The 23905-nt window shown below is 51.7% G+C and overlaps 1 protein-coding gene across 4 annotated transcripts in view; it reads right to left on the minus strand.

Moving 5' to 3' along the window:
* The window catches only part of CNDP1 (carnosine dipeptidase 1), a 45490-nt gene extending 23724 nt beyond the window's left edge, over positions 1-21766 (minus strand). For 2 of the 4 annotated variants that reach the window (XM_082417051.1, XM_082417052.1), the window contains exons 1-10: positions 20175-20634; positions 19894-20006; positions 16270-16399; positions 13555-13704; positions 12848-13010; positions 12071-12159; positions 8310-8510; positions 5834-5918; positions 1513-1673; positions 228-392 (exon numbers count right to left, since the gene is read on the minus strand). In XM_082417051.1, coding sequence (XP_082273177.1) covers positions 228-392; positions 1513-1673; positions 5834-5918; positions 8310-8510; positions 12071-12159; positions 12848-13010; positions 13555-13704; positions 16270-16399; positions 19894-19976 — 1227 coding nt within the window. In that variant the 5' untranslated portion in view covers positions 19977-20006; positions 20175-20634. Of the gene's footprint in view, positions 1-227; positions 393-1512; positions 1674-5833; positions 5919-8309; positions 8511-12070; positions 12160-12847; positions 13011-13554; positions 13705-16269; positions 16400-19893; positions 20007-20174; positions 20635-21544 lie in introns of those variants that run through there. The other 2 variants (XM_082417053.1, XM_082417054.1) reach the window with 2 other exon arrangements.
* Positions 21767-23905: the final 2139 nt, after the last annotated feature.

Raw genomic sequence — 23905 nt, forward strand, 5'->3', positions numbered from 1 at the left:
CAAACGGTTACTTATCTGACTACTATAATTGCGTATAATTGAGCAAAGAGATTTTTACCGAACAAAAATTTATCAGTTTCTTGACATTTGTTCCAGTCCCTTTTGTATTGAAAGAAAGAAAAAAAAATGATACTTCAACGCGAACAGCTGAACTGCCTGCTAAACTGTGATGTGTGGTGCTCAGAATGGGACTGCCACTGGGCAGGAGAACAACGCACTCTGGTTACCTGCTTCTCCACCACAGACATGTTCATGTGAGGGACTAGACGGACTGAAAATTTTCCTATCACTCGGCCAGGGATGACTGTCTTGGCTCCAGGCTCATGAAACGCGCCCTCAATCCCATGAATAGAAAGAGATGGGTATCTCCACAGGTGCATTAGAAGTTCCTCCTAAAGTAAAATAAAATCATTTTACTATATAGAGGAGTGTTTAGTTAAAACCCAGTTGAATTATATCGCTTGTATCACCAGTTTCTGTACATCTGTGACACCATTCATGACGAGTTAGTGACCACCGTACTTAGATATGTCTGCACTAATAGTACAGGTGGACTTTTCCCTCAGGACCTGAGACCCTCTGCTGCCTTCAGCTGCCCTAGCTGCTTCCACTGACAAGAGCCCCTCACCACGCCAGCTCTGAAGTTTGCAGTTAATAGATGGCAAAGGGGCCCTTTCCAAAACTGGGGTTCAATTGTAAATTTCTATCCCGTCATTGCCGTGATGGCAATTTATATGCTAAATGCATTTTATTTTCCAGAAGGTTTCAAAGAAATCTACAGACATTTGAGTCAGTGGCCACCAGAGAGCTAGTCTGAGGCAAGAGACATACTTCATAATAGTAAACTCCCCACTTGTATTCGGCATTTTTCCCTCTCCTGGAGTGTCTGCCCAGGAGCCAGCCAGAGCTACCAAACACCACAGCAGGCAAGGGTTTTGTTTGTTTGTTTGGTTTGGTTTTTGTTGTTGTTGTTGTTGTTGTTATTTTAAGGAGGAGGAGAAGTAGAAGCGAAAAGAACGAAATCTAAATTTACCAGTAGCCAAAGCTTTGGGCTCTGGGTTTACTTACTACACTCAAACAGCAACGTAGCAATTTACACATTAGCCCGTAAAGCTCTTGGTTTTGTCTTTTAAAAAATGAATAATTAGGGGTCTTGGAGCTGAAATGATCTCAGACTATTCTCAACCTTTAAACAAATAGGAAGCCCAGCTCACTGGCTGAGGGCTGGCGTGAGGTTGAGCCTCATAAGCCAGTTTGGAAACGCACGGCTGTGAAGTGAATCACTGCCCTGTGGTTAGGCGCCTGAGGCCAGTGCCAGACGGACCCCAAGAAAAGGACCAGTTGATCTAGACCACGAGCACCACGAGGTTTCGTGAAGGGAAACCTGCCCCTGATTAGCATGTGCTCTCAGCTCTGAGATGTGCGGAGCAGCAGCACGTAGCAAACTAGGCACTGGGGAAATAGGGGTTTTCATCGCTCCTCTTCCAGGTTACCCGTCAACGTGTGACCTACCTTGGTGTCAAATAGAAACTTCTTAACCTGGCTGCTCTTCCGGTACTCCTCGAGGTCCAGATTGATGGCTTCGTATGTTCTCTTCTCCTCCTCTGTAACAGGAGCCACGTGGTCATAGATTCCAGGGATCAGAATTCGGCCAGAAGAGTCCACCAGGCTGCCTATGAGAGACACACAGGAGACAAAGGCAGGTGGAAGCTACGGGTGCGTGGGGTCCTGGCCCTGGAGCAGAGCCTCAGGGACCCTCCTGGGGCTGCAGCGGGCCTGCGACCGGCCCTGGGCCCTACAGCAGAGCCACTTGTCAGTAGCTCACGTCCCAGATGTGACGGTGGGAGGAAGGAGCCGGTCACCAGGAAGACTCGGCCTGCGTCAGACCCGTTTTAATGTCCACCTCGTCGACAGAGGGATGGAAACACACGGCTCTGCAGTCAGTTACATTTGGAGTGACTTACCTGTGTTACATGCAAGTTCTCAGCTACACTCTTACATCATAAACAAGGTTCCTTTTTTAGTTTTATCTTATCCTGAGTTAAAAAGTAATGTGTTCATTAGAAAAAAATTTTTAATATATATGTATGTGAATATACGTACAAACCTGAGAAACTGAAAGTCATCGTTCCTTCTCAACCTCTCTCTCCTACACACACCACAATAATATAATAAATACTCATCTTTAATCAAAAACGTAACAGCCTTGAGGTCTAGTCTACGAGCTACACGTCATAACCATGAAAGCTTTCATAGTGGCGAAGCAGATACACTGCTATGTTATTTGTGAAAAAGTTTGGGGATTAACAGCAATGAGTGAAAAATCATCAATGAGCATCTATAAAAGAAGCAGATGCTGAGATTGGGTAAACACGGCTTGCTGTCTTGAGAAAGGACTTACAGTAAAGGCCCAATGCAACCAGAAAGTAGACTAAAAATAAAATGACGGAAATGTCTCCAAGGCAGCTAAATTCATCTTTAGTCCAGATGGGGCCTTTTATTCAAGTGAAGGCACTTCATAAAAATATGTGCCACATGCTTCATGTGATTATAACCTGACAGTGTCAGAAAATTACTGTGAAGCACTGTATTTTCAAATCTTTCTGTTAAAGTCGACAACCGCAAAGCACGGGGCGGAGGGCCCTGTGAGACCCAGGGCGTCACACCTGGCTGTGCGACACCTGCCGTGTTCTGGACGCCACATGAACGCAGGGCACCCACCCGCACTGAAGACCCCGCCTTCCAGCACAGGGGCACGTCTCTGACCACACGGGGCTGAATAACAAGCGTGACCCCATGAGTGGACGGCAGGTGCTTCGGCCTGTGTAGACAGAACTAAAGACAAAGTAAACATCCCACCAAAATCCGCAGGGTGGCAGTCGTGTGGAACGTAAGGGGCTTCCCGGCGCTTTGAGCCGATCACTGACGGCGAAGCCCTGAGGCGTGAGGACGTCAAGGCAGCAAAGCACGAGGAGAAGCTTCCCCGCCTGGTTCTCAGCCTCAGCCCCCTCGGCCCCCCTCCAGCTCCCCCAGCACTTCTCCGAGCCTTCTAAGTAATAAGATGAACATGACCCTGTGGGAAGCAGACAGGGACGCTCTTCACGGGGTGTAACACACACAGAACATCAGGATGACACCGCCGACACCCAACTCGACGCATAACGTCAATCAGCGGACCTGCTGGAAGAACGTCTTAGGATGTACGTGATCATTTCTGGTTCGTTCATCTGCTTCACCAAATGCTCCATAGCTCGTAAGGTAAAAACCGCAACACAACTACCATTAAAGAATAAATATTCATTATAAAGAACAAATTAAAGACTATATTATATAATATACATTCATTATAAACTCCGAACAAAACTCTAACCGCACTCCGGGGACAGTACTTGCAGGTGCTGTGTGCGTATTGGCCTCCCTGCGGGTCCTGAGTTATGAATTGCCTCATTTAGCCCAATAAAGTGTATCATATATCAAATACATGATACAAACTCATTAGGAAACTTCAGGTCAAAAACTAAGTTGGGCACCAGATGACCGGGACTGGCTGTCCCTGAGTCACAGGTCACCCTGTCACCCTCACGAAAGCAAAACGTAAAAGCCCCGCCAGTGACACATCACTGAGTCTTCCCTTTAGTACGCACCCCTAAGCTTCTGCTGCCGGGCTCATCTGCAAGGACAGAGCCGCAGAGGTGAATGGGAGCAGACCCTGCTCCTAATGCAGCCAGAAAGACACAGGTGAAGAGTCAGCTGTGGGCCCACGTGGGCAGACGAGCCCTGAGCCAGCCGAGGCTCGGTGGTGAGAACAGAGGTGTGTGTTTGAAACGTCAAGGTGAACAACAGGAGAGACCTGAGCTACTCCAGCAGCCGGGATGCTCAGTGTCCGTGGTAGGGTGCCGGTTTCGCTGGTGTTGCCAGACATCACCCTGTAACGGGGGCAGGGGTGATTCAAACAGACGTCCTAAGCAAATGAGCCTGTGATCTGAGCAGCTCACTCTCGCCAGCAGAACTGCCCCAGGGCCCAGCCCTCGAAGTGGCTTTAAATCGCTGTTTTCTCAGGATGGAGGCAGCCTTCCCAGCGTGGGCTGGAGGAGTGATTATTTGATTTGTTTCAAAAATCAAAGAAAGTGAAACCATGTGCTTTTCATTCTGCGCATGAGCCCGATCTGACTTTTCCTAGCAGAGCAATATGCGCTTGCGGGGCTAAATGGGATTCTATGCCTGGGTGAAACCATCAGTCTACCAGGCTGCCGTGCGGCAATCACGCTCGGGGGGAATCGAGATGCAGCCCCACAGAAGTGGTGATGCCATTCCCAGGGAGGAGGAAATGAGTTCCGGTAAACTCGAGATTATTTTCTCTCTCTCCCCACCCCCGGCAAAAGAACGTTAACTTGCATGCTATCTGAATTCTTTGGAAACAATTTAAACACTTTAAAGAAAAATGGCTTGTTGTTTTCTGTCTAAAAGTGTCAAGCATGGACAATATTGTCCAAGAGTTGTATTTTAGGAAAACTAGAAGGCCATAAAGAATAGACAGATGATAGATGATAAATCAAATAGGTAGATGACAGATAAATAGATGATGGAGAGGATAGATAGATGGATGGATGGATGGATGGATGGATGGATAGAGAGATAGATAGGTAGATAGATAGACAGATGGATTTAGTTAGACAATGAAGGAGCAGGAAGCTCTAGAATAAAGGTGATACTGAAGACCCAGAGGCAACCTCCCAACAGGTCGCCCCGCCCCGTAGGCCGGTGGTTCCCTGTCGGAGGCTGCTGAGGCCAAGGGGCTTCGGGAGGGCGTGGCTAAGGCAGAGCTGTGTCAATATGGAAAAAAGAGAGATTTTTCCTAATTGAGCCCCAAAGAGGGAGTGCTTTATGGCAGTTTGTCCAAAAGGGGCATGTTGTAAAATTTGCATAAAGTCGCCCTTGGGACATCACACCTGGCTGTGGGACACAGCTAATCAGCGGACCTGCTGGAAGAACATCTCAGGATGTACGTGATCATTTCTGGTTTGTTTATCTGCTTCACCAAATGCTCCGTGGCTCATAAGGTGAAAACCGTAATGCAACTACCGTTAAAGAACAAATATTCTTCGTTCTTTAACGGTGAGAAAGGTGAGAAAGAGCCAGGTATTGCGAGGTCTGAGGCTTATGTAACCTGAAAACCTCTTTTTTAAAAAGAACCAAATTGTGACTATGAACGCGCAGTGTCCCTGCCAGGACTGTGCAAGCGAGGGCCTGGAGATGAAGCCTCCTTCCATTCCGGGATCCACCCGGAAGCTGGGCTGTCGGAATGTAGGCAAGAGCTCCAGGTGAGTCAGGTGGGCAAGCTGGCTCTCTGGAAACACACACACACACACACACACACACACACATGACTCCCGCCTGCATCCACCAGGCCCACCACCTGAGGAGGTCACGGGCAGGGGCAACGAGCAAACTCACTGGCATCGCTGAGCCACGTGGGACCGCGGGGACTCACAGGAAGGAAGCCAAGAGGCGTGGGTAGATTGGGCACCAACTCTGGATGCTTCTCCAGAAAGGTCTCTCTGCCACTACCCTCAAGTGCAGCCAGATGTGTCACAACAGCCGGTGAAAGGAAAGGGGGTGGACTGAGGAAGGGTGTCAGTCCATGAAGAGAAACAACGTGGACGTAACAAGCCTAAGAAACGTTTAGCCAAGGGGGAAGCTAAGACCTTGGTCTCCCTCCGCTCCGCCCTTATTCAGGGCTGGCCTGGAAACCAAGGGGGAGACAGCCGAGTCCAACAGAACTACGTTAGCAGACTCCTTGATGCTTAAAAAGTGAAACGAAAGAAGACATTACCAAGAAGAGCGACCAGGTCCGCCATAGGTTCGTTAAGGATCCCACCAAAGGTCCCCGAGTGGAAATCCTGATCTCTGCACTTCACCTGCAAGACAGGGAACGGGAAGGCAGCTGCTTTCCGCCGCGGCTGCTCAGAGACACCTTTCACCGGGCGGCCGACCCGCCCCGGGTGGCCCTCAGGGCTCAGGGGTCCGCTGACGTTGTCACCGCCGTGCTTCTGTCACACGATGTGGAGCGTCTGCCCCCCATGTCTTCAGGTCCCACTGATTTCCCCGAAACCGACCTCAGCCCCGACCTTGCCACCAACAGCGCCGAATCCCAGACCACCAGCCCCTCCTCGGCCTAACGACTGACGTGTAACGCAGCTGCCTTCCTCTTGGTTTCATGCCATCTCTTGCTCAGCGCTCCTTCCAGAAAAATTCTCCAAGAAACTTTCTTCTCCTTGTTCTTTTCCTGGCTGCAGGACCATTCTACTTACGTCTCCTCTGATAACTTCTTTTCTGTCTTTTCGCCCGCCAGCTTAATCCTGGGATCACTCTACACACAGAGCTTCAAGGCCCACGGGACTTCCTTCACAACCTCCAGACTCTCAACGCTCCTTCCCTAGGTCTGACCTTTGACCTACTCACGAGACCTAAAGCTTCTAGTCGCCTATGGTACATAACACTTTGGTGCGCTCCCAGCTTCTGAACTTGAGGAGGTCTAGAAGGGAACATCTTCTACAATTACTTCCTCCTAGCTTGCCGTTTCCAAAACAAGGAGAGATGCCAGTCCTATAAATCTATCCCCTTAAAATGATGTTGGGGACTTCCCTGGTGGTCCAGTGGTTAAGACTTCGCCTTCCAGGGCAGGGGGTGCAGGTTCGATCCCTGGTCGGGGAGCTAAGATCCCACATGCCTCGTGGCCAAGAAACCAGAACATAAAACAGAAGCAATATTGTAACAAATTCAACAAAGACTCTAAAAATGGTCCCCATCAAAAAAAATCTTTGAAAAAAAATGATCTTGGATTTCTCCCAGGCACACTACGTCCAATCGGTTCCCAAGTTCTAATGAGTCTGGGTTTTTTAATTCTCTTTGACCCATTCCCTCTCACCTTTCCTGCCCGGCTGGCCATTCTCTGCCTCTAGCGCCATCTTTAAAGCCCTGCCCGGTGAATCTTCCATTCAGTCACCGTAGCTTAAGACCTCTATCTCATCAGGCAGTGATGCTAACGAAGCCCTGTGGGGTTGCAGAGCCCCACCTCTGAAACCTTTGCCGCTTTATCCCACCTCCGCTCACAGCTTCCCTCCTCCTGGCCCCCTCGTCACAAGCCTGCCCTCCCCCGTTCTTGGCCACAGCAAGAAGTCCAGTCCCTTGACCCATCCAAGACCTCCCCACCTCTCGTCCTCCTGTCCTTCTTTTCTCCCCAATCAACCTGAATGCCTCTGTGCATCCGTTCAGCCTCTCCGTGGGCGATGTCTTGACTGACTTCGCCTCCTTCTCCATCACACCATCGGGCACAGCCTAAGCCCTGGATCAACCCTGCCCACTGGGGCGTCTCCACCACTGGCTCCTGAGCACAGCTGCAAACGATATCCCACTGCTCGGACAGGGGACTAAACACCCTAACCTGCCCGCCAGCCACTTCTTCGTGCCCACCTGTTCCCCACAGAGACCACTTCCAGCACATGTCTCTGCAGAGAAACTTCCTTCTGACGCAGCAGTAGAAAGAGGCCAACGACAGTGAGATGTTCCCCGGCCTTCACGCCTCGGACCCTGCCCTGCTTCTGCAGCTGCCCGGGACCCCCGCGGGAGAGCGGAAGCCCTTGCCGGGCTCAGGACCGCACCCGCCCTCCAGCTCTCATACACACCCCTCCCCTTTGGGGTTTCCCGCTGCTCTCCGAGGGAGGACTTTCTGCTTCTAACGTGCAGGCTCCGTCACAGCTCGTCCGCGTTGATAGAGAAGGAGCAGCAAGCAGACTGCGTGTCAGGGCGGAACTCGAGGCCGCTTTCAGTGATCACAGCGACCTGGGAGGATCACTGTGCTCACTTCAGAGGTAAGGAAAGAGGCTCCGAGGGTAAGGTGCGCTCAAGGCTGTTGGCCGGATGAGCCAGACCTCGGGTGCCGGCCCTGTCAGTGCTGGCACCCCTTCTCTTTCTGTCCAAGACGTGGTGGGCAGAGCAGGTAACGCCCGCTCACAGCATCCCCAGAACCCGATCAGGCGGTCAGTCTCCTTACCCCAGTGCCCCCGTGCCTGCCTCCAAATTTCACAGCTGGAGTTCCTAAAACATGGTGAGTCACAAACCCCTCTGAATCTTCTCTCCAGAAAAACGTACACAGCACATGCGTTCACGGCTGGGGGCTTCATGAACTCCCCCAGTCCCAAGACCCCGTGATCCCCGGGGCCATGCCCCCGGGGCGGTGTCTGCTCTCCTTCCTCCCCTCTGGGACCCCAGCACGGATCCACCTCCAGGCGGCTGCCGTCGGCAAGTACCTCCACCATGAAGTAGCTGTTGCCTCTCATTCCATACGTGAGCGCGGGCGTCCTCCGGCTGATCCACAGATTGTCTGAAATCACGATGTAGTCTACGCTTGAGAAGAACCCGGCCTTCTCTTTCTGGACAAGTTCCTCCAGGGCAGGAGAACCAGCCTCCTCCATCCCCTCGATGACAAATTTGACGTTCACGGGCAGATCCTGAATGAACAGTGGAGCAAACCACGCTGTCAAAAAAAGTGGACACCTTTTTGCCCTTTCACCTTTTAAAATCCAGATTTGTTTGCATGTAACTTAAACACACTGAATTATTATATACATTCCCCAAAGCTCTGTTTATAACGAAGGAGTTTTAACTCAGGTTGTGACAGAGAATTCAAGGTAATGGCCAGGGAGCCATCAACCTAATACTGATGACAGAGGATCTGGGCAGGGCATCCCTAAAGAAAAGGCTGCGTCCACCATATGGGGTTCCACTCGGCCCCTGCAGAGAAGCCCGTTCCTCCTTCTCCCCAGAAGGAATTTTTCCAGAAAGGTTACTCAGTTACAAATCTCTTTTCTGTCCTCATAATTCTGAGCATGATAAATGAGAACTCTTTCCTTTGAAAGGCTGTCTAATGTTTAAGCCTCAGGATAATTTTCATTTCAAGTATCTGTTATTTTTCAGCTACGAGTTCAATCTGCCTTTTAACTTATTCAAAGGCTTTGATCTTGCAGCAAAACGGACCTTGAGTTTTTCTCTAATATTAGGACATGGAATAGCGCCTTTACAATTCTTACCATGTGCCTTTACCCCATTTGGTTTTGATCTTTTTGTATCTGTATAATTTATAACTTCATATCTTTGAGAGCCGTGTGGAGAAGAGAGGTCGATGGCTTTTCCTAGAGCATAAGGCGCGTGCAGCGGGGGGTGGGGGGGTGGGGGTGGGGCGGGGAGGGTGGTGAAAAGTTATTCTATGCAGACGAGACAGTGCAGACACACTCATTAGCTCTAATGAGTGGGATTGCCCAGCCCCAGATTAACAAAAGCAGGACGGGTGGAGGATTATGTATTAGAAAATGTGACCTTCAGTCATTCAGCTGCTTAAGGGCATTTGGGGATGACAAGTTTTTCAATGCATTCCTTGAATACACTTCTATGTGTCTTAGGAAGTTAAGCTAAAGTTCTGAAATCTTAATGTTTGAAAGTGCTTTATTAACGTTTAACTAGAAAACAATTCCCAAGAAGTAGCTGGAAAGCCTAAGAATTTTCTGGCAAAATGTGATTAATAAAATACAAGTCAATAGCTATTAAGTGTTGGAGGAGGACGTGGGGCTGGCAGCCAAGCCTGGGCTTTGGTCTCTGCTCTGTCCCTTGACACCCAGGGACCCAGGACCAGCCATTTCACCTCTCGGCAGCCCACTTCTCTGTTAATACTTGCTCTGCCTCTTGGTAAGATGATGCAGTGAGGTGATGTACATTTAAGTGCTCTGTAAGCAAGACAGAAAGAGGGGATGGAGGGCAGAAGGGAACAAGGAAGGAAGAAACCAGAGCTCATAAAGGGCCTAGTACTCGCAGGCTCCAGGGAACCTTTCCTATTCACTGAATCCACTCGACAAGCCTGGAGACAGATATGATCATTCCTAGGTCACGGATGAGGAGAGTGAGCCTCAGGGAGATTAGCTGGTTTTTCTAAGGGCAGTGGGGATTCCTTAGGTTTTGTTTGCGATTATATGTTTCAGAGTTGAAATTTAAAAAGCAAAGCAGATTTTGACCTTTATATAGGACCTGTCTTATAAATATTGCTTTCCTCTTCTTAAGAAAGAAGGACAGAAAACAACGAGAGAGAAAGGTGGGACGTTGGGAGGGAGGGAGGGAGGGGGAGAGACAGAGAGGAAGGACGGAAGGAAGGAAGGAAGGGAGGGAGGGAGGAAGAAAGAAAAGAGAGAGAGAGAGAGAAACCAAGGGCTTATTTAGGGGAGTGCCATGAACAAGAGGACAACCTTGCAGTGGTCAGCAGGGCCCAGCCAGAAAAACGTCCTGATTCACTAAGCCTGTCTTCCTCAATGAGATAAAGCAGTCAAGTCAGAGCAGTTAAACCCTCTCTTCCGCTTATGTCTCAGGAGACAACAGACTCATGAGAGAAGCCCCTGGGGTCTGATGAAATCACCTCCAGGAAAGAAAAAACGCAATGTCAGGACCTGCTCGAAGGACAGGATTTGGGAGAAGCAGCATCAGGGACCTAAACCTCGGGCAACAGCTGGGCCGCTCCACTTGTCTTGTGGACAAGTGGACACGCTGCCCGGAGGTGGACCCCCCCAGTCCTCCCCAGACAGGCACATCCCAGCCCGACCTCGCACCCCTCTGTCTCGGAAGGAGTGTGCTGCTCCCAGAGCCTCTTTGGGGACGGGGTGGGGATGGTTGGCAGGGGTTTGCCCTGTGACTGCCGACACGTCCCTTTCTGTCCATGAACCCAACAAATGGGCCCCACTTCCTCTTAAATTTCCAGTGTTCCGAAGTGCTTAATTCAATTCAGCCACACAAGTAAGATGAGGGAAAGGTAGCAAGGCTGCACATTTTTAAGGTGACCCCACAAACTCCTTCTGCACCCCCAGGTTGCAGAGCCCATACTCTGTGGAGCCCAGACTGGAATGGGCTGGGTCTCATCCTTGGGCCTGGTCTCCCTGGCACAGGCTCAAGCTCACCAACTAGCGGAGCCATTTCTGTATGAAAGGGTTGGAATCACACCATCAAATCCAGCCAGTGTCAGAGGGCCGGCGCCCATATCAACACCCTCACTTTTACAGAACAGAATCTGAAGCCCAGAGAGGTTAAGTCTCCCACCCATGGCCACATAGCTAGATTGGACCCTGTTTGGAGTGTAAGCACGCTCACTACCAGAGGAGAAAAGAGCAGTGCGAGATGAAGCCATCCTCGTGAGCACAGCAAAGGAACGACACAGTCTTAGTTGGTGGTCTGAGAGAGTAGCCCTCCCCTCAAAGCTGCGCCCCGCCATAACCCCTCCTTGGACGGATTGAAACCACTTCCCACAAGAATGCAAAGAACTCAAGGATTCAGACAGAACGTCACCCCCAGAGATCGCTATCCTGATAATCTGCAAAGCACCTAATATATTTCTTAAAGCGTATGTCTGTCTCTATTAACAAAACCATACTTTGTGATAAGAAGAGCGGGCTGCAGATAAAAAAGACAAGCTGAGTAAGTTGAAGATAAAAAAGACAAGTCCCAGCAGATGGTGATGTAGCCACAGGCTCATCATGTTTTTTGTTGTGTCTCATTGTTGCATGTCAACAGCACGGGATCAAGGTATCACCCTGCCCCGGACCAGCTGGGTGGCTTTGAGTATGTTCCCTTGCTTTCCCAAGCCTCTCTTTCTTTATCTGTAAAATGCGTGTGATTGTAACACATTCCTCTGCAGATTGCTGGGAAGAGTAAAGGACACCATGCAGCTCAAAGCCAGCTGCCTCCATCACCATCATCACCATCATCACCATCACCATCACCATCACCATCATCACCATCACCACCATCACCATCACCACCATCACCACCATCACCATCATCATCACCATCATCATCATCATCACCATCATCGCCATCACCATCACCATCACCACCATCACCATCACCATCACCATCATCACCATCATCATCATCACCATCATCATCACCATCATCATCATCATCGTCATCATCACCATCATCATCATCATCACCATCACCATCATCATCCTCACTCCCAAGCACAGCCGGCACCTACCTCGTCCAGGGCTCTGAATGTGCTCACAGCGTTGATCCACGCTAAAACAGGGCCTTTGTTGTCTGTCGTTCCTCGGCCGTACAGTTTTCCTTTAAAAATGGGCGAAGAATTTTCAGAAAAGCATGGACACCTCTGCCAAGTTGAGTGAGCCAAAACTAAAGGTAGTTTTACGGGTAATTGTTCTAATGGTGCTTTCTATTTTTCTAGGCAGACGTCTTGGTCTGAAATCACAAAGTATTGTTTCTTATGTACAAATAGTATGCTAGCCAGCAAACATAAGCTAATTTGAAATATACAGATCCCTTTGGCCTTAACAGTAATTAGCTATTTTATCCAAGTTCATGGAAGAAGACCTGCGGGTTTGTTGCAGAATGTCAGGTATATAGCCTCTCACTCTGAGATTTTACAATTAGCAGGACAATGAAAACGGTTGTATGTGTGTCTCCATTAACCTTTCTTTTTCTTGTCCTTATAAAACATTATTACGTTTGGTGTTTTTTAAAAAGAAAATATGTGACCTACACAACTATTTTCCTCAAAACCCAAGAACTCTCCTCGTGGGGACTTAATTTGCCCAGGGGCACAAAGGTTCATGGTTTCTTTCACAACTGAAAGAAAATCAGCCTCATTGGACCAACCGGTGGACCATGAGGGCAGCGTTCTCTGCACTCCTAACGACAGGTAAGGCCTGGAGCCCGGGGCAGTCACATCTCGAATTCTTAAGCCCTACGAGCCGTCCTTCACCCACAGAAGAGCCCAGCACGAGGCGTCACTGACCGTCCACCTCCGTCAGCGTGTGAGGGTCCGTGACCCACCCGTCCTCCTGTCTGGCAGGCTGCACGTCTAAGTGGCCGTAGAAGCACACGGTGGGCTTCTTGGGATCATCCCCCAGTTCGGCCAGGATGATGGGAGGTATCGGGAGGCTCTGACCATCAGGCAGCTGCAGACGGAAAACGGATAACTTTTTTCGAAAAAAAGCCATTTGGTTCTTCCAGAAAATTCAAAGACATGGATGGCGTTAGGAGTCTGTTACTAGCTCCAATCAGGTGGACACAGTCCTGGAAACAGACTATTCAGATTCGTCAGTGCTAAAGCAGGCGACACGGGGAGGGTAGATTAAAGATCCATCTACTCCCGAGGGGCAGTAATAAGCCTTGATTCTGATGAGGGATTGGGTCCTTCGAGAAAGAGGCACTTGAACTTAAGGGAAAGGGCCATCTGGGAGAAACGTGAAGGACATGAACAGCACAGGTGGGGGCCTTCGCGCGCCCCCTCCACCTTCCCCCGTCCCCCCCGGTCCCGCCAGGACGAGAGGTCGATGGTGCAGCCTCTGGTGGGATGAGGTGGCGATTTTCGCCCTTACTGGGAGTCGCGGTGCTGCTTCTGAGCACCGGGGCAAGCAAAGCCCCGTCCTGCCGCCACGAAGGGAAGCCTGGCTCATGCCCAGGGAGGCGGCAGCTCGGAGGCGGGGGGGATGCCAGCACCTGCTGAAAACCCGCGTCCACCGAGTCCACGCGGGCTCCCAGGAGCCGGAGCCGCTCTGCAGCCAGGCCCATCATTCTGAGCAGCTCTCGTCGGAGGCGCAGCACGGGCTGAACCGAGTCGCTCTCGACCGCCACCCACTCCTTCAGCGTCTGGGGGGAAAGGCGACAGGTGGTCAGCACGCGGCTCATCCGCGTCCACTCTTGGGGGCGCACCTCGCCGGGTCCCCGGCGCCCTCATCTGACCTGGAGACCGAGCTGGCAGACACACGACACTCACAGCAAGTGGCAGACAGCGGGAGGTGTGATCAGGAGCCCAGAGGCCAGCGACGTCTGGTCAACGCAGGGCGGGACGGTTGGCGGAAGGCCGCCTCTGAAGCCTGGCCGGCCCCGCGGCGCCACCAGGCTCATACAGAAGGCGCGGGTCCCCGCCCCGCTCGTGGCCTCTAAGAACTGAGAGCAGCCACCCCTCGAGGGCTCGGCTTCCCACAAACGTCCCTCGCAGGTCACTCTGATCCACCCCACGGTGGCCTCAGCTAGGCTGCAGGAGCCCCCGTGACCATCCCGTGCATTTCAGTTCTGAGGTCCCCCCGCTGCACCTGCAGGATCCGGGAGGGGGTGTAACCCCGGGTCTGAACTCAGGGCCGCGCAGGCAGACACCCCGAGTCCCTGGTCCTGGTTCTGCGCACTGCAGGCGGGGGACTTCGAGGACACCCCTGAAACTGTCTCAGCCTCGGCTTTCTCCGCTGCCGGGGGGCGTGAGGCTCCCTCGCGGCGGGTTACGGTGGGTGTAATGCTGTGGGGCAGTGACGCGTGCACATCTCGGTCTTTCTCCCCGGTTCCCGGCCAGCGCTCCTAAAACTTTTACAGTTTCCTAAGCGCTAAGGTACTAGGAGCATCTCTTGTTCTAATGTTTGGTCTTCGACGCCGGGTCCTGACACAGAGCTCCTAATGCCCTTGGGATTTCCCGGGTGAAAAGGAGCGCACTTTTGTTCTAGCGAGGAACTCTGGAGGCTCCTGGGCGTGCGGGCCGGTCCCCAGAAAGACCGCCGCGATCAGATGCTCAGAGCCTCCAGCCCCAGCTCCCCACCTCGGGGGAAGGACGACGGGCTGGAGACGGAGCTAAGAATCGCTGATGCCAACGTGACGAAGCCCCCATAAACATTCTTGAGGCTCAGGGTTCAGAGAACTTCCGGGCTGGGAAGGGGCGCCCCGCAACCCACAGGACAGAAGCTCCCGCCCCGGGCAAACGTGTGGAAGCGTGTCCCTGAGTTCTGCGAGCTCTTCTAGCAAACGATGAGCCGGAGGCGGGGCCACCAGAGGCCCTGATCTGTAGCCGAGTCAGGCAGAGTGTGGGCAACCTGGCGACCCACCACCAGCTACTGGCGTCTGAGGTCGGCATTGGGGTAGGGGCGACGCTACCTCCAGGAAGACAGTGTCAGAGGTGAGCCACGTCGCAGGACACCGGGGGGGCCCACAGACAACTGGAGACCTGCTTGCTGTGCAGGAAACCCACACTCTGGGGACAGAAGAGGAAACACGTCTTTCTAGGTGAGGCGGAGTGAGAACGTGTGCGCCGGAGGCCAGGCCGCAGCCTCGCCCCGCAGGTGCTCCGTAAGCGCTGCTGACGCTCAGCGTTAGGCGCGATCCTTCCCATTCCGGGGCCTGCACCTGAGCTGCTTACACTGGGACAGCCGCAGTGTTTATTAGAAACCGTACCTGTCATTTTGGACTCTACTTCCTAACTTATTTTAGTTTGATTTCTATCCTGGTTGTAGCACTTCTATTTTTATTGTAAAGAAATGTGTTTGATCTGAAGGAATATTGTGTTTTACATTTTTAAACTGGAACTTATAGGGCGGATGCCGCCACGTTAGCGCTAAACGCAACGCACCGGGAGTATCCGAGGACGCCGCACAGAGCAGCGTTCGGGCTGAGAGGCCCACGTTGGCGCGTGCTCCCACCGCACGCCTCTTCTCTCCCCGCTGTGAGCTCCAGCCTGCGCTGCGAGCCCCAGTCAGGTCTCAACATCCCAACAGGCACTTACAGCAAGTCAACACGCCCACAAGAGGAAGGCTTCCATGAACGTCAAGCCTAGGCACTGCAGCCTGGGCACTGAGCTTTGTGCTTTAGTATGAATCATGGGGGATTCACATCTGTTTGCACAGTAATATTCCTGACTTGGGTTGGTTGACCCAGTAAATGTACACTGAACACACATCGTGTGCCAGACACGGTGTCGGGGGCTCGGGGTCCAGGGCGGCCTCAGGGAGTTCCCGGGCAGCGGAGGCGGGCCAGGCGTGCCGGGGGCACAGGAGAGCCAGCAGGAGGAGGGGGACGTGCCAGGGGGTGACGGAACGGGGAGGATGCATTTCAGCTAGTTCTGCAGGTGGACAGGGTCTCTGAAGGGGAGGATGGGCCACCTGATGATGGTCCAGAGTAAAGGTGAGCTCAGTGGAGCTCGGTGGTCATTGCTAAACAGCCATCCCTAGATCAAACGTGCTGGGAATGCCCTTTTTGGAAGGAATGGCCGGAAGGGATCTCTTACCTGAATCTAACCAACATTTATTATTCTAAGTCAATGAGGAGTCACAGGCATTTTAAATGGAGTTGTAAGGCAAAAAAAAAAAAAAAAAATCCACATCTCCCAGCAAATAACCATTCTCCCAGATTCCCAAAGGGCACATCCAAGCATTTTGTGTGTGCCGTGTCTCTCACCTGTACAAATTCATCCTGATGGAGATCGATGTATTGGAAGACCTTCTCTAGCAGCTCGGTGGGCGGGGAGGACGGTGAGAACATGCCTCCGTCCAGCAGCAGCAGGAAAGCAAGGAAGGAGAGATGGTGCCTGTGAGCGTGTAACAGGGGGGATATTTTAAAATAAGGACCAGGTTTTGGACTTTCCACCTTTCAAATACTTCAAGAAAGTTAATGTTATCCAACACAGCTGATTCCAGTCTTTTGAACTAAAATAACACAAGGTAGTAGAATGGGAAATATATTTTTTGCTATATCTTCACCGAAACCCTTCATTTGCAATGCTAAAGAATTTTAATAAGATAGAAACCAAGTTAACAAGCTTGTATTTAAGCAATGCTGTTGTTCGGTTTTTTCCTATGATACAATCTTTCCTATGGGTTCACTTCCTATAAAGCTAAGTCGGCTCCCTACATCCCAGGTGTTAAGGGTAACATTTATAAGAGAGAAAAATGTGAGATAATTAAAAACAAAAAACAAACAAAAAGAACAGCAACAAGACTTCTTTGTGTGATTAACCACTTCATGCAATATTAAAAAAGTAAGGAAAGACTAAAATCCTGTGCAGTGTTGTAGGGTTTCTTTCCATCAGCTCTTGAGGTTAGAATACTTTGAGAAGAAACTTACAAGCCACGCCGTGATAAATAACATTGCAGGATGGGCGATCATGTGGACACTGTTGGCCACAGTCTCTGCCTGGGAGCCCTTGGTCCGTGGCTTTCTCCTCTTTCCCTCCCACCAATCTGGCCTCTCTGCTTCCATCCCTGACGGGTCCCTTCCTTCCTTTGCCCAAGACCCCATTTCCTCCCTCCTCCCTCTCCCTGTGATCCCTTCCTAGTCTCTTTCGGACTCCCACAGCAGGCTCCAGGCTGGGTGCAGAGCAGAAAAACTGGGTCCAGAAGACAGTAGGACTTCCAGGTTGCAGACTAAACTAATTATCTTCTTCCAAACCAACTCTTCCTTCTGGATTGGCTCTGTTCATTTTTGAAATAGACTTTAGTTTTTAGAGACATCTTAGGTTCAGGCTGCTTCTTCCCTTGGCCTCCAGTTCCAGGCACCAACAGAGCCAAGGTGAGGACTTGGGTCTAGAATATCAAGAACTACTACAACTCAATAATAAAAGACAAATTCACCCAATTAAAAACGGGCAAAAGATTTGAATAGACATTTCTCCAGAGAAAACATACAAATCCCAACAAGCACATGAAGAGATGCTCAACATCGTTAGCACCAGGGAAACGCAAATCTAACCGCGACGCGACAACAGTTCACACCACTCAGGATGGCTACAATCAAAATGCCACATGACAACGAGAGCTGGTGAGGACGTGGAGGGATTGGAACCCTCACGCACTATTGCTGGGGATGTAAAGTGGTGCGGCTGCTTTGGAGACAGCCTGGCAGCTCCTCGGACGATTAAACGCAGCGTATCTTACGGCCCAGCAATCCCACTACGAGGTGTGTGCCCAAGAGAAATGATAGCATACGTCCACACAACAACTTGTGCTTGTACGTTTACAGCAGCATTACTTGTAATAGCCAAAGCTGGAGACGATCCAAATGACCAGTAATGAACGACTGAATGAACAAAATGTGGTACAGACGCACAATGGAATATTACTCAGCCATAAAAAGAAGTGAAGTTTTGACACGTGCTACAGTACAAAAGAATCCGAACACATGTTAAGTGAAAGAAACCAGAAACAAAAGACTACACGTTGGATCAGTCCAATTATGTGAAATGTCTGGAATAGGTAAATCCTAAGAAACAAAAGTAGATTGGTGGTTGCCTAGGGCTGGGAGGGTTGGGGGAAAGTGGGCTATGACTGCTAATGAGTTGGGGATTCATTTTCAGTGATGAGAATGTGCTAAAGTTGATCGTGGCAGTCATGGTGCAATTCTGAATGCACTAAAAACCACTGAATTGCAATGCACTCTGTAAGCGGGTGGATTGTAGGGAAAATGAATTGTATTGTAACACAGTAGTTATAAAAATAATAATAATAAATGTAAGCACTCATTCAACAATACAAATATATTACTGCATATGAGAAATGTCTATAAAGGAAGCTAAGGTGAGGGTGAAATCAGGGTCAAAGCGAGCCACGCTCCTCCGTGAGTGGACGAAGCACTTGGCCCAGCAGATGGCGCCAGTGAGCTGTGAAGCATCTCCCCCGTCCTCCTCCATGGCTCCCAGTTCCCCTTCTGAGGGCCGCTAAGTCCCGTGGGCAGAGCCTAGAGCCAGGGGCTGCGAGGACCCAGGAGGAAAAGGCCCCTGCAGACCCACAGTGGCAGGACCATGAGGTTCGTGCAAGCGGAGGAGGAAATTTTTTGCAGCCGATCCATCTAAATTAATATTTGAACTGTTATTTTTATTCTTCATTCATTCAATTTGCATTAAAAAAATTTTGGGGGGCTTCTCTGGTGGTGCAGTGGTTGAGAATCCACCTGCCAGTGCAGAGGACATGGGTTCAAGCCCTGGTCCAGGAAGATCCCACATGCCGCGGAGCAACTAAGCCTGTGCGCCACAACTACTGAGCCTGCACTCTAGAGCCCGTGAGCCACAACTGCTGAGTCCGTGTGCCACAACTAATGAAGCCCACGCACCTAGAGCCCATGCTCCGCAACAAGAGAAGCCACCGCAATGAGAAGCCCGCGCACCACAACGAAGAGTGGCCCCCGCTCGCCGCAACTAGAGAAAGCCCGCGCGCAGCAACAAAGACCCAGTGCAGCCAAAATAAATAAAATTAATTAATTAGAAAAATTATTTGGTGCTCCTCTCCAATGAAATATGAAAGGAAAACGTGAAGAGGAAAGGAAGCCAAAGGAAAAGGATAGGAAGGAAAAACCTCGATTGAGAGGACCGAGAGTCCCTCCTGAGGACTGAGCTTCCATCAGGCTTGTTCCTGGAGACGCGGTCCTGCCCACAGGGCCTGCACCACCGCACCCCTCAGCCCCAGAGCCTTCCCCCCGTCTGTCTCCCCTCTCCATTCGCCGTCAGGCCCGCAGAGACCGGCTGTGGGCGCTCATCCTGCTCTTAGGATCCCAGGTGGGACCCCTGGGCATCCTTCGGTCTCCTCCTGAGTCTCTTGTGTTCCTCACCTTTCTGTTTGTTTTCTTGGGTTACAGTCATGCTTGACCTGAACGAATCACCCAACAAAACCCTGGGGACTTAGAAAGGGTATTCCTGGCCTTGGCCTTCGCAGGAAGGAGCAGTCGCTGGAGAGGGCAAGGTGAGGGCGAGGGTCAGGGAGCAGAGACGGAAGCCCAGGTCTTAGCGTCCTCCCGGGGGCCCGGCGGCCCAGCCTGGGGCTCCTGTTAATTCCAGCTGGTTGTTCTCACACTGGGAACCGAAGTTCCACGTGCCCCTGTGCTGAGTACTTACATTTAAATGTAAGGACTTCCTGACTTCTCAAAGTCAGGCCACACCTCTGCGGTGTGACCATCCCCCACCCCGTCCTTCCCCTAATCCAAAGAGCTTCACTTCCTCAAAGCCTTGCCTCCCACTGGACGCAGGCCTCAGTGGCCACTCTGCTCTCTCCCAGCCCCAGCCAACAACTGGAGACAGTTAGAGGAGCTGTGTACCTAGCTGACAGTGGCCTTGAGATCCCATGAGCTGCCTCAACCGATGACACTTCTCTATCTCCTGCCACGAAAACAGCAGGCATCTCCAAAGGAGCCTGGGTGGTGGTTAGTTTCTGATGTTGAACAGAATAAAGAACAGAAAATGAAAGCGCTCTCACCGCACACAGCCTGGGCCAAGGGTGTCTCCCCGGGTACACACGATGGCCCATCAGCCAAGCCCTTTTCTGCCCGTAAGAAACTTTAGTGCCGGCGTCAACCTGGATGCCAAGAATTCTACTTACCAAGTCCTTTAGAGTCTGGTGTGACTTTTACAGAGGTCGCTCTGCTGGTGTCTGCTTTGATGAACTTTATAACACAGGAAAAATGCTTTGTTAGCCTAGTTTATCTCACCATGAGAGGATTAAAAACAAAAGTTCCAAACCAAAACACAGGCTTTTCCGGCTTGTGTTCATTCCCTTGCGGGCTCTGAACGGAGCCCCGCGATTCCTGCTGAGGTTAACCAGTCCTGCAGGCTGGTGAGGGCGTGGCTTTCACAGGGCAGCCTGGACTCACGCCAGGGCCAAGGAGGCCGTTTCAAGGAGCGGAACACCCCAGAAAGTCCCAAGAACTGCAGTGTGTCCACCATCCTCTCGTGGGGTCTGCCGGGCGAGTCTGACCCCCAGAGGAGGGGTCAGTGGCCGAGCCTCACTCCCAGACCCAGAGGTGACCCGCACGCCGCACACAGGCGGCTGGGATGCCAGCACAGGCTCCGCAGGGCCGCGGAGGGCAGAGGTCACCAGAAGCGGGGACCGAGGAGGCCCTGGGCGCCAGCCCGGGGCGCACGTGGAGCTGAGAACAGGCTCTGCCCCTCCCGATGGCCGACAGCCGGCTGCGGGCAGGGGGCACAGGCTGTGAAACAGGCACAAAGCACCACCACGTGCCGCCAGGAAGGGCCCGAGGTCGGTTCCCACAGCGGCCGGCCCTTTGAGGCCCGGGGCTCCGGAATGCTCAATCCGGGGCGGCAGGCGGCCAAAGACCGGCTCCTGACGGCACGGGGCGCGTTTCTTCACCGCCTGGGGTCTTTGCCAGCAGGGAGCCGGCTGCCTGCACAGGCCGCGGGAAGGAGGAAGCTGGCCTGTCAGCGAGCGAGGCCACCTCTTCCGTCCGTGTTACCCTCCCCGTCTGGCCAGGGACCTGGGCCTCTCCTGACATCAGCCTGAGGGACCGCCCGGGCTCACTGCCTCTGGAGCCTCTGTCTTCTGGAAACATCGGCAGCACAGAGGCAAATACGCGGAGCAAAGGAGGGCCGGAGCTCCCAGAGACCCCTGCTGCTTCTCCCCCAGACAGGCAGCCGCGTCCCCCAGGTCGGGACAGAGGGCAGGAAACGGTGAGGGCGCTGCCACCACTTAGAGCTGGACGCTGAGCTCCTCAGAGGTGAGCCTGGGGCTCTGATCCCGCACCGGAGCCCACGGCGCCCGCCCCGAGAGGGGAGGGTGTCCCCCCCGGGAATCAGCGGTGCTGGGCCCGGCCTGGAGCCCAAACCTGGGGTGAGGCTGAGACCTCCAGAGCTCCTGGCTGAGGCTGCACCACAGCCGCTGCCCCCTTTTCCTTCTTCTAGATCTCGTTTGAGGCATTTTTGCATAAGAGTGTTAACAGAATAAATCTAAAATACCTGTAGGAGTGACCGAATGATCTCAGGGCACAAGAGGTGAACTCGGGGCGTTCCGGCGGCATAACGAGAGGGAGTAGGGGAACGGGATGGCGGGGCTGAGGTCAGTGGGACCCGAGAGGCAGGGAGACCCAGACTCAGAGCAGCAGAAGGGTGACTGGGGAGGCGCAGCGACGCCTCCGGGAGTCGGGAGAAGAGGACAGGGTGCTGGCAGGATGGGCCAAACGGAACTGTCACCAGAGAGCACGCCTGCTTTTTACCTAGATACGCCTTTAAATCTTATCTTCTAAAGCTGAAGTTCACAGCACAAACTTGTTTTGATTTCAAAACATGGGGCTTTATGACCTTCAACACTGGGAAGCAAGGTCCCAACGATAAAGGGAAGGAAGAATTCCAGGCTTGGTCTCCTCCTGAATCAGTGCCACAGGCTACTGTGCAGCTGGGGACGAAAGTTCAACACGTGAATAGTCAAGAACGAGGGCCATGTCAAGGACAGGGCAGGAACTTTTCAATCCCTGTGTACTACGCTCCTGTAGCTGCCAGAACCAAGTGCCACGGGCTGGGTGGCTTAGGACAACAGGAGTTCAAACACTCACGGTTCTGGAGTTAGAACTCAAGGTGCCAGCAGGGCCGCACCCCCTCCGAAGGCTCCAGGGGAGGGTCCCTCCTGCTCTTCCCTCGGGCGTGGCAGGCAATCCTCGTGTTCCTTGGCTCGTAGCGGCATCCCTGCCACCTGTGCCTCTGTCTTCACCTGCCCTTCTCCTGGGCATACCCCTGCCTCTTCTAAGAAGGACTAGGCAGTGGCTTTGGGGACCACCCCATCCAGTAGGACCTGATTTTAACTAATTACATCTGCAAAGGTCCTCCTTCCAAGTAAGGTCACATTCCGAGGTTCCAGGAGGACATGGATTTGGGGCCATTATCTGACCCAGTACACTCTGTTAGTCTCTTGTCACTAATATTCTCTTATTTGCTTATTTAATAATTATCATTTGACTCACTTGAACATAAGCTGCATGACAACTGGGACTTGGTCTTCCTATGTCCCAGGTCCCCAAGAGCCTAAGCTGTGCCTGTCACAGAACAAGACCAAGTCCAGCCAGTATTTACTGAATAATTACATGCATAGCCTTGAAGGACACCAAGAGTAGTTGATTTTCACTAATGTAACTAGTTCTACTTCAACACTGTGTAGAAAATGCAAAATCTGTCTACTAATAAAACTATTCCAGCTGTAAACCCGAATAAGGGAAAAAGTGCATGTCAAGTTTGGGCAGACTTTTCCCTCCCGGCAGACCCCCAAACACCCACATGTGCACCTCTGTTCACTGATCTGCCTGCCGGGAGTCCCCTCCAGCCTCCCAGCTCTCCATCAGCAAAGCCATGCCAGCTGCTCCAGGCTCACAGGGACCCCCCTGTGCATCCCACGGAGCCCAGAGCCTGCACCTCGCCAAGTGCCGCTCCCCTTCCTCCCTGAGTGACTGCAGACTTGCTCTTGTTCCCTGATGCCCTCAACCTCACTGTGATGGGTCTGACTGACATATTTACACATCTTGCTCAATCATCACTGTTTTCAAACTGAAGACTCATTTCTGTCTTTTTTTATTCTGTAAAATGCCTAGTAATTCTCTAATATCACTGTTACCTGAAAACTGGGTTCACCCACCTCTTGGTGGGTGTCGAGCCAAAGGACACAACCAAGACAGAGAGTGGGAGAAGGAAGGATTTATCACTTGCAGCGAGTAAGGAGAACATCAGGGATATTTCCCAAAGCAGTGTCCCCCCAAACAGCAAAATTGGGAAAGTTTTAAGCTAAGGGAATATGCATATTCATGAAGGGGCTTCAGCACAGAATTGGGGCAAAGGTCACCAGAGTCCAAGTTTTAGTTGACTGAGGTCACGAGGGTCAGAAAAGGTCAACATTATCACCCCTGAGGTTCCAGTTGGTCTCGGGGTTGAGCCTCCAGGCTAATCTTTATCACTGAAACGGAACTGGGAGTCTCTACAACTGATTTATTATCTTCACTCTTTTTACTTCTCTTGCCTGATGACAGTCATTTGTTCCCACCTCCTTTCATTCCCGTTCCCTTAAGATCATTAATTACGGAGACCTGTTCAAGGGCAAGCATGGTGGCCAGGCTTAGATCCCAAAATGGCTTAGGCTAAAATGGCTTCTCTTCTGTCAAAAAGCTGCATCTGGTTCTTTTCCTCCGGGGACCCCCTACCCTATGTGCTCACATTACTTCTCCACCACTTCCTTTACTCTCTTTTCTAGGACTGCTACTACAGCTGGCTTTCAGTCTCTCATATGTCCTCCAGCTCTCTTCTCTTTTCCGTCTTTTTTTCCTTTTCTCTCTGCGCTCC

The sequence above is a fragment of the Balaenoptera physalus genome (genome assembly GCF_965194825.1).
Source record: "Balaenoptera physalus genome assembly, chromosome: 12".
Taxonomy (NCBI): Eukaryota; Metazoa; Chordata; class Mammalia; order Artiodactyla; family Balaenopteridae; genus Balaenoptera; species Balaenoptera physalus.